The 14,471-nt window shown below is 43.0% G+C and overlaps 1 protein-coding gene across 4 annotated transcripts in view; it reads left to right on the forward strand.

Annotated features, from left to right (window-relative positions):
- Window positions 1-14,471, forward strand: part of DHX8 (DEAH-box helicase 8) — a 50,179-nt gene that overhangs the window by 618 nt on the left and 35,090 nt on the right. The window contains exons 2-5 of one of the 4 annotated variants that reach the window (XM_084857366.1): window positions 8,022-8,107; window positions 8,243-8,315; window positions 9,273-9,358; window positions 11,086-11,195. In XM_084857366.1, the coding sequence (XP_084713492.1) occupies window positions 8,022-8,107; window positions 8,243-8,315; window positions 9,273-9,358; window positions 11,086-11,195 (355 nt within the window). The remainder of the gene's footprint in view (window positions 1-8,021; window positions 8,108-8,242; window positions 8,316-9,272; window positions 9,359-11,085; window positions 11,196-14,471) is intronic. The other 3 variants (XM_084857367.1, XM_084857369.1, XM_084857368.1) reach the window with 3 other exon arrangements.

Consider the following 14,471-nt stretch of genomic DNA (forward strand, 5'->3'; position numbering starts at 1 on the left):
CAGGCGTGGTTTGTCTCAAGCGGCCTCGTGCAGAGTCGGACCACCGGTTTCCCTTACCCAACTGGCAGCAGTTCCCCTAGGTTTGGCAGACAGAAGCTTTTGTTCAGCCCTGAGACCTGGTGATATGGATTTCTGAAATACTTTAAATTGGAAATGTTTCTACTACCCTACATTGATAGCGCTCTGATTTAGCGTGTTGGATGTTCTTTAAAATTTTATACCAAAATGAAATCAAATGAACTACAGGTGCAAACCCCCACCCATTCATGTATTCTAGCTATTCTAAGATATCTAATGCATAAATTAATATACACAGTTCATTGTGAACAGAGAAAAAGGACATCATTATGGAACTTAAAATTCTATACGATGATAAAGGGCATCCGCTTTTGATGAAGCTATTATAGCTGTTCTGTTTTGCTCATATATAATATATAAGTTTCATTACCATCACCACTACATCTCATACTCTGTAAAACCAATTAGATAAGCCAGTAAACTTCTTTTCCGGTGTGAAGCAATAGGGAATTTTGCAGCAGTAAGAAGATTAATAACTATTTACATATCATTTTTGGCTGCACAGTTTTTAAAATAATTAACTGAAACTCAAAGGATCTGTTGGACGTTTATGCCCTGTAATTTGTTCAATATACAATAGTAGAAGGTACCAAAAGCTTCTGTTTCTCACATTTCCAAAATGTGCATATAATTTGCATGTGGTTGACTACAGCTCCTACAGTTATATGGCAGATGTATACATCTTAATGTATAAGGAGTTAGGTACCATTGATGTAATATATTTTTAAAGTTCTTTTCTAAATTCAATTTTCCCTTATATATACTGGTACAGATGTTCCTAAATATTTTCCCCATTTATCCTGAAAAAACAGAATACTATTACACTTAATAGGTGAGAGTAACCTATATATTTTACCTACCAGACCGTTTTTCTGTAAGAGTGGGGAACATGTTGCAGGTAAGGACCAAATTGCCCCCAATTCAGCCCTCTGTAGGCTGGATGACGCCAGGGGGCATGGCTATGCTGCTGACATCATCGCCCTGACCCCACCCATTTTGTCTTTCTCTGTGCTGAGAGAGAGAGATGGTATCTGACCCTCTCAGTGTGGAGAAAGGGACTCCCCTGGCTGGTGCTGGGAGGAGGGGCCACTTCTGCTAACGCTAGCCGAGTCCCCAGTTTTGTGTGCTGTTTGTGCATCCCCGTTGTTATCTCTAATCCGTGGTAATAGATAATGTGCTCTGCTTGCTCTTCGAAGGGGACTCCACTGGCCGGATTAGACCCACAGGCTAGAAGTTCCCCATCCCCTTTTAACCGGTTGGAAACAATAATTAATGAACCAGTTGTGACTGGGCCACATTTCCTAGTAAGAGCAATAAGTGCATGTCTAAATTGAAAACAAATTAAATAATCTATAGGGATTAATCTTCTGAACCCCTTGTTCCAATGTTATAAGGCTTCCCACTTCAATAAAATCCTTGAAGACACTCAAATCCTTTTCCCGATGTGACAATATCTCCTAAAACAAGGGTGAGCAACACTGATGTGGGCAGATAATTTTTTTGTAAAAATTTCCAGTGCTTGGCAGTTTCTAAGTTGTAATTAATATTTTTCTGGTGATGATCCCTAGCAGCAAGTATGTGAGAGAATACATATATGTCTCAGAGTGAAATGGAACTAATGTAATGACAGAGAAACTGAAGGTGCCTAGTAATCTCAGTAGAAGAGTTAATCTTCTACTGAGAGTTGAACTTTCTGGAAATAGATGACTGGTTGTCAGCATATCATGCACAGTTCTTTGGGTTGCTAAAATTTATTAGTGTGTCAACAGTTCTCAATACCTTTTGTTTTTTTCTTAAATTTAAACTATGTTAAGGAAGTACACGCTTTTCTCTTTAAATTTTTTTACAATTATTGCAATAAAAATGTCTACATAATATAACATTTAAATCATAGTGATCTGGCTTGCACATAACAGCAGCAAATTGTGGATTAAGTAATGTGACCACTCCTGAAGAAGCCCGGTCTAGACATAATGGTATTAGACAACTACCACCCAGTCACAAATACACCTTTCCTAGGGAAGGTACTTCAGAGGGTTGTGGCGGAGCAACTAGAGCTACTCTTGGAGGATACTGATTATCTAGACCCGTTCCAGTCTGGGTTTCGACCCGGTTATGGGACCGAATCATCCTTAGTCGCCCTGATGGGTGACCTTTATCGAGAGGGGGACAGAGGGAGTGCAACCCTGTTAATTCTGCTCAATCTCTCAGTGGCTTTTGATGCCATCGACCATGGTATTGTCCTGGATCAACTCCGTGGGGTGGACGTTGGAGGCACCGTGTTACAGTGGTTCCGATCTTACCTGCAGGGCTGATTTCAGAGAGTGACATTGGGTGACCATTCCTCAGCCCTTTTGCAATTGAGCTATGGGGTTCCGCAGGGTACTATCTTGTCCCCAGCGTTGTTCAACATCAATATGAAGCCGCTGAGAGTGGTCATTAGGGGATTTGGAGCCAAATGCTGATGACACACAACTCTTATCTCCCTGTGGCATCTGAATCAGGTGAGGCTGTGCAAGTCCTGGATCAGTGCCTAGACTCAATAATGGTCAGGATGAAGACCAATAAACTGAAGGTGAATCCTGGCAAGATGGAAGCCCTGTGGGTGAATGGTTCCCGAGTCTGGGAGATAGGCACATTGCCTGTTCTGGATGGGGTTGCACTCCCTCTGAAAAGTGAGGTCTGTAGTTTAGGGGTACTCCTAGATCCATCACTGTCCCTGGAGGCCCAAGTGGCCGTGGCGGCTCGGAGTGCCTTTTACCAGTTTCAGCTGGTTCACCAGCTACGTCCTCTCCTGGACAGGGATAGCTTGGCCACAGTGGTACAGGCACTACTAACCTCAAGACTGGATTACTGCAATGCGCTGTATGTGGGGCTGCTGTTAAGGCTGCTGGAGCAGCTGGAGGTCGTGCAGAACGCAGCAGCTCGGCTGTTGTCAGGAGCTGCCCCTTTTCAGCATGCAACTCCTTTGCTGAGGGAACTGCACTGGCTGCCTATCTGCTACCCAACCAAGTTTAAACTATTGGTACTAGTGTATAAAACCCTAAACAACTTGGGACCAAGATACCAGGGGGAGCACCTTCTCCTTTACCAACCTGCCCAGTTACTGAAGTCACCAAAGGGCATGCTCCTGGTGGTTCTGCATGGACCTATGGACCTACTGAAATCCACCCAGAGTAAAGCCTTCAACGTGGTGGTCCCCTTTATATGGAAGTCCCTACCTCTGGAGGTCAGGCAGGTGCCAACACTGTGCTGTTTCTGGTGCCTCCTGAAAACATCTTGATTTCAGGAAGGCTTCCTTAACTGACCAGCCACGGTTTCATCGAGATTCTGTTTCTTTAAAAAAAATAATAATATGGAGTTTCATTCCTTTATCTTATCTTGTAGCTGTTACTGTTCACCGCTCCAGAATTTGTCTAGAGTGGTATATAAATGTTGTAAATAAATAAAATAGATCAGTTAATTAACCCAAGATTTGCTAGGGGTGCATGCTACCACCATTTTGAATATGCAGTCTCCAATCAGATTATTCTGTGGTGTGCAACCCCAGGCACTGTGAGTGAATTGTGGCAGTGGCACGATTTGTGGGTTCGCATGATTTGCCGCTCTTACATGCGAACAGGACCATTAAATTTGCTTTTTTCCCCCTCAAATCTTTCAGGGCAAATACTTATGGTGTATTGGGATAAAAAATTAACATGGGGTACTTTTTTAGTTTTGTAAAATAAACATGCTAAATGTGATTACATTCTAGGACAGCCTCCCCCAACCTGGCACCCTCCAGATGTGTTGAATTGCAAGTCCCAGAATTCCCAGTCAGCATGGCCAATAGCCATGCTGGCTGGGGATTCTGGGACTTGCCGTTGAACACATCTGGAGGGTGTCAGGTTTGGGGGAGGCTGAACTGGGCATCAAAACATTTTCCAATTCAAAATTTTCCAGAAAATCCATATCACTGGTGGGTAACTTGTGGCCTTACAGATATTTTGGCCTACAGCTTCCATGATCCCTCACCATTGACTATGCTGGCTAGGGCTGCTGGCAGTTGTAGGCCAAAACATCTGGAGGAAGTCTTTATTATTTATTTGTAATAGTAACCAGACAATTAAGGAAATATACTTAGAGCTAATTTGAATTTTATATTTAAGCTATACAGTGTAAATTTCCTTGGCACATGGGTTAAGTATCCAGGTTGGAACCAATGTCACTCTAGTAGCATCCTACGGGCTCCCTGTGGGAGCTTTCTCAAACAACTTTTAAAAAGGTTGAAAAACCTTTTCATCTCCCCCCTGGAATTAAAAGGGGGGCAAGGCAGCTCTGGATAACATCTTGGAGAAAAGTACTCCCCACGAGATAGTGGGGGGGCTGGATTCCAGGATTATCTTCCCAGAGCTTTACCAATGCAAAAAGCTGTTCTGAAACTCCTATTTCATAGGAGAAAACAGGGCTGACGTGTTCCATAATATTATATGCTTCAAGAAATAACAACTCCTGAGGGATGATTTAAGAAATATTAACAATATTTGAGAACATCTGAGGACCTGCAAGATTTGTTTGAGAGAAACATGACTACACCGAGGAGAAGAAAGGGGCTGGCATCTCCGCCAACTCCCCCCGTACCTCCTCTGTCAAAAGTTTTGAAAACAGAAGATATAGGGGAATTATTCACTCTGACAAAGACTTTATCTTTGCAATTTACGGAGCAAGCCAAAAGGTTGGATTTAATCCAGAATTCCATCACTGCCTTGCAAGGAGCCGTCAATTTAATTAATGTGTCATGGCAAAAAATGGAGACGAAAATTAACAAGCTAGAAGACCGAATTGCAGGGAATGAAACTACGACACAAGTATGTTTTTAAAATGTCTCTGACAGAATTTCTCAACTGGAGGCCTTCATGCAAAGTTCCATTGTACGTATTATTGGGATTAAAAATCTGTCTAATGATGTAAAATTGCCTATTTTTGTGGATAAACTTTTGCATGAGATACTCCCTATCCCATCTGATTATTTACTTGATATTGAGCCAGCATTTCGTGTGTCAAATGCTAAAGGGACTGACTATACGATCATAGTCCAATTTACAAAAGTCTCCACAAAGAATTATATCCTGCATTTGGCAAGAGAGGGTAGAAGCGTTTCCTGGAAACAAGATAAAGTTATGTTATTTCCAGATTACATCGAAGAGGTGGCGAATAAAAGAAGGCAATTTATCAAAGCGAAAAATATGACAAAACAAATGAATTTACAATATTACTTAAAATAGCCTGCTACACTTTGTATTGTGTCTGAAGGTCAGATGAAGAAGTTTCTAAATCATGAAATGGCGGAGGCATGGTTGAACGTAAAAATGCGTGAGATTTCTGTCACAACCCCATGAACTGGAATCTTTAAACAAGTTTTGTTAACTGCTTGTGTTTAGTCGACATAATCCAGGCTAGGTCGGAAGATAAATGATTATACATATATTTGTTTATTCTCGTCCATTTTTCTTTTTTTCTTGCTTTTCTTTACATTTTTAATTTCAAAATAGATATAGTATGCTGTATTTAAATTTATTGTTTGAGGGTAATTGTGCACATCCATTTATATATCTAGTATAAAATATATTAGTGATTGTTGAAGGTTTATTTAAAGTTTTATTATTATATAACACTATATTTCATTATTATTATTATTATTATTATTAATATAGGCTACTGGGAATGAACTGTAGACCTGTTTCTTTGATATAAGATTGATTATATGATATTGAAATGTAAGGTTGTTTATTAAACTGTAAGATTGTTAAGGTTATAGATACAGTTTTTAAAATAGAATGGCATCGGAGGCCGGGGGGTATTGGAGTTTAAACTTAATTCTTTAAAGGGGAGGGAGGGGGAGAAGGGGGGGAGGGGGAAAGAATCTTCTTTTCTTTTTCTTTACTTCCTTTCCTCCTCTCTTTTCCTTTTTTTTTCTCTTTTTCCTTTTCTTTTCCTTACTGTGGTGTCCTCATCAGAATATTGTATTGCTGAGAAATTGTAGCATTGATCAGGTTGCTGGTATTTTTGGTATTGTTTATTTCATTTATAAAGATAAAATAAATAAAAATATATTTTAAAAAAAGTAACAATATATCCACATTGCATTTATTGTGATACCATAACATGCTTTTTAAAGGTGGAGAAACATCATTTTGTTGATAGGGGGTTGATACTGGTAGAATTTACCCAGTCCCAGATATTAGCTATTCTACAGGTTTCACAGTAAGACCAAAAAAGTAAATTCAGTCCCCTTTAATGTTAGCAACACATGGATAATCATGGCCAGGCTCTCTCCATCCAGGAGAGGCCACAGCTGATGCTGATGAGAGGCAGTCCTGGCCACAGAGGCTAAAAGGGGTTCCAGTGACAAAGGGGGATCCAGGAATTTCCCCAAATGCAAATGTGATCCTGTAGGGAGTGGTCTGGGACTTTTTTGAGCTTGGGGGCCGGATTAAGTTTTCGAAAAGCAGTCGAGGGCTGCGTTCCAGGGATGGGGGAGGCAAAGAGGTAGGGCAAAATGGGGGAAAAAAACACTAAGGTGTTTGAGCTTGAAGCTCTTGCTGCCACCAGTGAAGGGAACACACAGTAATGGGGAAACACCAATTATTGGAATTGAGGGGGAAACAGGTGGGGCTGGGGAAAGGGGGTGCAGCCATCTGAGGGATCCCAGAGAGCTGGACTGGATTGGGCCTCCAGGTGGCCGGATTGGGCCTCCAGGTGGCCGGATTGGGCCTGTGAGCCTCTGCACATCTACCGTAGGGGAAGTGCAGTCCCATCTAGAACACATTGAACACCATCTCTCTGAACAGACAAACCCACAGGTCCTCCATCTTATTGGGGCTGAGTTCCAGTTTATTGACCCTCCTCCAGCCCATTACTGCTTCTAGACACTGGTTAAGCGCTTCTACTGCCTCACCTGAAAATGGTGAAAAATGTAGAGCTCGGTGCCATTGATGCCTCTGACCCATGGGGGCAAGATTCTTAACTTCCTCTAGAGCAGGGGTGGGTGACATGGGATGCACATGGCCCCTGCAGCCCCCAGTGTGTCCCCCGCCAGCCCCCAAAAAGATTTTAAAAATTGCAAACAAAATGGCATCTGGAGCTGCCATGGAACCCCAAAAATGCCAACGTTAGCTTACAAACAAGCTAATTTTAACCCTCCGTAATGGCGTCAGATGCCAGTTTCTTTTTTGTGTTTCCCTGTTTTTGGTATCCGGGGGGAAGGGGTAGCCCACTGGGGGTGAAAATGGCCCTTGGACCTCCCGAAGTTGCCGAACCATGCTATAGAGTAACCAACTACCCAATAAACAAGATCACATATCTACTTGCAGTTTTGTACTTATTTATGTTGTATTGAAAGGATGGAAAAAGTCTGCTCTTGCCTTGTCCTGATTGTGAATGCAACATTTAAGACTATGGAATAATGTATGGTATTTTATACAATAATTCTGTCTGTCAATTGATTTTGAGTATACAGCACAGGGCTGCCAAAAATAAGGGCAAGATGTAGAGTTGTCATAGAAAGCTTAATTTTGAGACAGCCCATTTGATAACTAGTTTTGCTCACTACTGCATTTCAGCCCCGAAAGTAATTTTTCTCCTTGTCAGCTTGGCTCATGACCCTGTTGCTCGGCTGACCTGTTTGTGTAATCCAGAGCTATTTGGAGTGCCAGTGTCTCTTCATGGCATCTGCTCTCTGCTTATAGCACACTATAGGGTGGATTGGATAGGTTGATTTCTGAAGTACTGGTTCTGCCTAGCAGTGAGTGGCTGGAGACTGTAACTCATGGGGTGGCCTCTGATATTTAGAATCCAAGGCTCTTGCCTGCTCCAACATAGCCAGAAATGGGTAACTGAGCCATTTTAGCCCTATCTCTTCCCTCCTTTTATTTAATCCTTCTGTTGATCCTTCCTGTTTACAGCTGAATTTGTGATAAACCTCGCAGAAAGAAATGCAGCCTTTGATGCATTCAAAGCAGCCTTGGTGAAGAATGGTGCTGAGTTTACAGTAAGTAATTGCTGAACTCTTTTGAAGGTGCCAAGCAGTAGAGGGTGTTGTTTTAGTTGGTAGGGGAATCAGCTGAAATACGAATTGTTGCATCTAGAAGTTCTGTTTCTAAACCCCCCACCCTGGATATTTCAGGATTCCCTCATCAGCAACCTGCTGCGTCTTATTCAGACAATGCGACCTCCTGCAAAACCTTCCACTAGCAAAGGCAAGTGTTTGTCTTTTATTAGTCATTGGAACCTTCAGACTTGTGGACAGAATTGTTAAATGAGGATAGTGGAAGGGACCTGACAACACGTTTTGGACAGAATGTTTTTCAGCCCAGTAGAGCAGTAGAATTCTGCAACAGATACGCATTGGATTCCAAACGATGCCATGGGCCAGAGCAAGCCTCCCTTGGGGCACAAGCCAGATTCTGGAGTGGTGCAGCTCCAGTCGCCATCATCTGAGTTCTGCATACTGTGAGCCCATTTTACCAAAGATCCCTGCCAAGGCCCCAGGATTGCTGCCTCACCCTTAGGGGCCACGTGTCCGTGGGGAGTGCTCCCTGCTATCCCCAGCATTTGGCCTGTCAGAAGTGATCCCAGCCCCTGCCTGCCTCCAAGAGAAAGGTGCCGTCAGAAGGCAGATGGATAGAGTGGTTCTTTGCCTTTTTAGGGTGCATGTGACACAGGCATATCCACTCTTTTTAGACAAGAAATATTCAGTGTTTTCCTTACTCATGAAACTGTTAGCAAATATTTTACCACATTTTGATTACCATTTGATTACCATTTACCCAGCGGGGTCTGGATAAAGTTGCATTGAAGCCCAGATTTAGCTTGTGGTGGTCAGTTGCCCACCCCTGGTATAGAATGGATAGGGCTGGAGGCTAGGTGAGTGAATGGTTAATGGACCTTTAGGGCATTAAACTAGAGAGCCTTTTGGTACCTTTATAGCTGTGGGATTCTGGGAATAGTTGTATGTGCAATTTATCCCTTTTCTTCCCCCAACCCTCCAAGCTCAGCAATGACCTAGCAAAACAAGACAGGAAAATAAGAATATATTTATTAAAATAAAAGTCCACCAAAATAAAATGACACCAAGACCCAGCTAGTATCAGAAATGTTTCTAGTGTCATAACAAAAACATTTAAAATCCTGTGTTTCTATTTCTGCTATCACAGTAGATGCTATTAAACCGAAGACAGAAAAAGAGAAGTTCAAGGAGTTGTTTCCAGCCCTATGTAGGCCAGACAATCCCATTGTCAGGGTAGGTTGTGTGTGTGTGTGTGTGTGTGTGTGTGTGTTTTCCTTGCTGGAAGCTCTCACGGTTTATACCCAGGAGAAGATGGGAGAATGGAGTTACTAGGAGCAGAGTTGGGCAGTCAGGGACAAGAGAGCAAATTGGGAACAAGGCAGCAGTGCAGTCCAAGAACTCACATGCAATAGCATTCGTTGGAGGACAAAGGCTGGAGTGGGGAGGATTGTAAGGAGCCAGGGATGAAAGTCAGGCAACTGAATCTCAGGGATGGAGTCAGGGATTGAGAGGGAGTAACAAAATTCTGTGCTCCTGAACAGTGATATGGGTTTTCCAGAAAAGGTTTGAATTGGGGAAACTTTCTGCTGCACTAGATTGATAGAGACCTGGTTTAGCATGTTTGGCATGTTTAGACTAACATTTAGTAAACAAAACTAACAAAGTATAACATGTTAATTGTATTAGTTGCATAAATATCAAACATTTTTCCAATAGCCAAAAGTAGTTTGAAATGAAATATTTGATTTTTTGGAGGGTGGGATTTCAAAATGTCCATTCAAAGCTTTACTTGGAATGTATTTTTATTGGAGTACTTCTAAATATTTAAGGCATGACAACTCAATAGCATACACATGTTAGATTTTAAGGAAAAATACACTGAAAACCTTAGACTGATTTGTGCATGCATGAAGACTTGTGGGCATGCACAAATATGTGTTTCCTACAGATAGTCATCAGTGAAAAGTAATTACCACTTTGACTAGTATTGTATCAATTCCAGTTGCCCAGTTTGATTTGTCCTGTATTGTACTGTGTTCATTCAATGAGATACTAATTTATGAAACAGTGCATTTTAAAAAGTGGAATTTGTTTTGCGGAAACGCCGTATCACTGCTCCCAGGAAAGAACTTCCTGGCTATTGCTACTGTTTCCTGACCAAGTAGGGTGAGCTCTGATCTCAAAGGCAGGAGGAACTCCGTTTAGTGTAGCTGCCATCACATGCATTTGAGAGAGATTATTTATTTATTTATTTCATTTCTCTACCGCCCAATAGCTGATGCTGTCTGGGCAGTTCACAAAAATTAAAACCAAGAAGCACATAGTAAAACAATATAAAACATTAATGCATTAAAACCACAATATAACAATAAAACCAGAATAAAACCTAGCAGCAATGCAGAGGTTTAAAAGCAGATTTGAAACAGCAAAGCTAAAAAACTAGGAAGCTAAAATCCCTGGGAAAATTAAAAGGTCTTCACTTGGCGCCGGAAGGAATACAACGTAGGTGCCAGGCAAACCTCACTAGGGAGCTCATTCCACAGCCAGGGTGCCATAGCAGAAAAGGCCCTCCTCTTAGTAGCCACCCGCCTCATTTCCTTTGGCAGGGGCTCACGGAGAAGGACTGCTGAGGATGATCTTAAGGTCTGGGCAGGCACGTATGGGAGGAAGCGATCCTTCAGGTAACCTGGCCTCAAGCCGTTAAGGGCTTTGAATGTTAACACCAGCACTTTGAATCGGGCCTGGAAATGGACTGGCAGCCAGTGCAGCTGGAAAAGTACTGGCATAATATGAGCTCGCAGGCCAGTCCCTGTTTACAATCTTGCTGCCCTATTTTGGACTAGCTGAAGTTTCTGGACCATTTTCAAAGGCAGCCCCACATATAACGCATTGCCGTAATCCAGATGCTGAAATAGCTTGTGTGCTGCCTATTTAGTGACCTTGTTTTCTTGCCTGTACAGACAATGCTGGATGAAGATGATGTGAAGGTGGCTGCTGATGCATTAAAGGAGCTGGAAGCTTTAATGCCAATGGCAGGCAGGCAGGAGAAACACCGGAGCAGTGAGGACCAGTAGGTTCCCTGGGCAACATCTCCCTCAGAAGGAAACTTTGTTCCTCTGTGTTTTCAAAACTCATAGATGACCTAGCTCAACTTTCATCTCGGTCAGAACATGCTATCAGGAATGGACAACTACGGTTGCCATGGTGGCCAAGATTGGATGCAGTTTGCAACCTGGAGAAGCCACAGTATTTCAGTCTGTTTTTCTAAAAAAAACTGCCAGTGTTTTCTGTATGAGAGTCTAAATTAGGTTGCTAGGCCAGCCTCTGCTGCTCTCACTCATTCTGCCATGCCTTGCAGTCTTCTGACTCACTGACTGAGTAGGGCGAGGCAGTAGCATTTTAAAAGCCACGTTTCCTTCCTTCAGACTCCTTCCATTCTTGCTTCCATGCGTGTCTTCTCTGCTGTTCCTCAGAGTCTTCCTCTGATCCCTCCTCCAGCCCCCACTCTTCCCCCAGTAACTGTCCTGTGCAGCAGAGTACAATCCTAGCTGGCCTCTCACCCCACTGCCTCCCAGAATCACCCCCCCGCCAGTGTTTTACACCAGTTCCTTCTGCATTGTCCTTCTAAGAAGGTTTACATAAAGAAGGGCAGCCAAATGGAGCTGCTGTAAGGATGGAGGCTGACAAAACTCTAGATTGGATGTCCTTTGTGGAGGGGAAGATTGTCCCTCTAGGACTTACTGAAGAAAATTAAAATAGCCACATGGGAACTGCTTTGGGGAAAGAAGATTGGTAGGAAAAGGTAGAGGGAGTTTCTTTGCACAGCAAAATACTGTTTAAGAAATAGCATTCTGCTGGACTGTGCTCTGGCACAAATGAAGCCCTGTGTTGGTTGAGGGAGGCAGGGTGCAGGGAAGGAAAAGCCTGCCCATAACAAGGGAGTTGTGGGGGCAAAGGGAAGAGGATTTTCAGTTGCCGAATGGGAATTGGGGGAAACCAGGCCTGGATTTATGGGGAAAGGGTCTGTGCTTGCTAGTTATGCATGGCTTACTTGCTGGAGAGTGGAGGTAGTGTCTAATTTCTAGAAAGAGCCATGCTGGGACATAGAAAGTAGGGGAACAATGCCACTTGCCTTAGAAGCTCTTGTTCTTAATTCTGTGTGGGCAGGTTGCACTTATCCAGTGGAAAGGGAAATGCACTTTGCATGTGCTCAGAGGCACTTTTAAAGCAACCCTGACAGATGCCTGCCCAGTTGTTCCTTTAAAACGGGGGAACCTTTACTCGTCCAAGGGCCAGATTAACCCCAGGACCTAACTGATGGTGATAACAGTGGGGATTCCTCTCCCCTGCAGAGAGGGTGTGGGGCCTGGGAAGGGAGACCTCTGCGGGGTACCCATGCAGGCTGCAGGCTGCCTGCAGGTTGAAGGTTTCCCATCCCTGCCTTAAAACATCAGAAAGGAAAGAGAACCCTCAAGTTCACTTAGCAGCTCTGAATGTTTAACTTACATCTATTTTCTTCTAATTGCTTCTTTTCTGTTCTTCACGGACAGGATAAATAATTAAATTTTATTTCTCCCCCCGCCCTCTTTTTATTCTTTAGAGCAGACAGAAATTCCTGGCTGCTGCATTGGTCCATTAAAAAAAGCCAAAATCAAAAGTATTTGGAACAGCAGTTCTTTGAAACATATACTTACTGGTACCAAGCAAATAACAAACGAGTGATCTGAGTTCATCAGAACAATTCATCAGGCTTAATGTTAAGTAACCCTCCCCCCACCCCACCCACCACCTAAGGCAGAGGGGCAGAGACTGATGTTTCAGGGCATAGCAGAAAACTCAAGTCCGCAGTTCAGAATACTTTAGGACTGCATGGAGGTGGTGTGACACAGATTTCATTAGATTAAGCCATGAAATATTTGAGGATTGCCAGTTTATTTCTTACATTTTATTATCCGTTTCCTTCAAGGGGTTCAGGGTGGCATATGATTCTCCACATGCCCTCAGTTCTCTTTTCTTTAGCATTCCTCCAGGCTTTTCCTCTTCAGATTTGACTTTTTAGCACTTTATCATGTTTAGAGTTTCCATATGAACTGTACAGAAACTAGTGCCTAGAATTGAACACTTTTGATGCAGTGTTAGCCTTGCCAAGTAGATAAAAATGACTTCCCAAGTCTTGGAAGTGGCACTCTACTTGGTACAACGTAAAGTACCGTTGGCCTTTGAATCTCAGCACTTGTCAGGAACTGCTGGGGCTAGAACTAGGGCCTTTGTTTCTGTGTGTGGCTGCTGGAGTGGTGAGCCACAGAACGGCAGGTTGGCATGTCATCCTAGGCAGTGAAGTATTCACAGGCCCTGGACCGGCCCTGCTCATCCATGTGGGACTTTGGGCCCTCCCAGACAGGAAGAGCTATAAAAAGCTTCCTGTTTGAGCTAGGACCTCGCCTAGGACCTCCTGGTTCTGGTGTGTTCCTGTGTGTTCATTGCTGTGCTCTTCAATCCTTTCTGGCTGTGCTGCTCAATTCTAAGCCCTGCTTTTCCCCATTGCACTGACTCCCTGGCTCATCTCAGACAGCTGCCTTGGGCTCAACTCAGGCACCACTACACTGACTATTAAGGATCTTCCCTGGAAAGGCTACTGTGATGATAGCTATCACAACACAACTGGTAATCTTGACCATATTTACCTTGTTGCCATATTTAACCTTGCCACCAAAAGAGCATGCAAGTTTCCACTTCTTTACCCAGGAAGGCAGCTGCATGTCCGGATTTTAAAACTAAATCCTTAAATGCCCCCACCCAAGGTTTTCAGCCTAAACCATTGAGCTGTGGGTGACTTAGGTCTGTGTGTGGTTTATTATTTTTGTTTTAATGTAAAATATGTATACTCTCCTTTTTCCAATATATGATTCAAAGCAGCTTACAGATAAAACTCATAAAACATTTCAAAAATATCATAAAATAGCAACAAGAAATAAACATTAAATAGTAATCCCCCCAAACAATTGCAAAATAGCAGCAAAAAAACTTTTATGCAAGGTTCAAACCCCAAATAGAGAATAATAATAGTATCTTTGCCTGAAATCTTTAAATATAGGCATCTCAGGGGAAGTGTTTCAAAGTTGTGGTGCCACCACAGAAAAAGACCTATCTCTGATCTCGACCCACCTCAGATGAGGGAGCTCACGAAAGGGCTTCCTGTGATGATGTGAGCTAGCAGGCAGTTTCATACTTGAAGGTGGTCCTTCAGATACTCTGGAGCCAAGCCATTCAAGGTTTGTGGGCCAATCCCAGCGCTTTGAATTGGATCCAGGAACAGACTAGAAGCCAGTAAAGGTCTTCCAATACA

This window comes from Heloderma suspectum, chromosome 5 (assembly GCF_057233095.1).
Source record: "Heloderma suspectum isolate Gila_16-S chromosome 5, 16-S_ref, whole genome shotgun sequence".
Taxonomy (NCBI): domain Eukaryota; kingdom Metazoa; phylum Chordata; class Lepidosauria; order Squamata; family Helodermatidae; genus Heloderma; species Heloderma suspectum.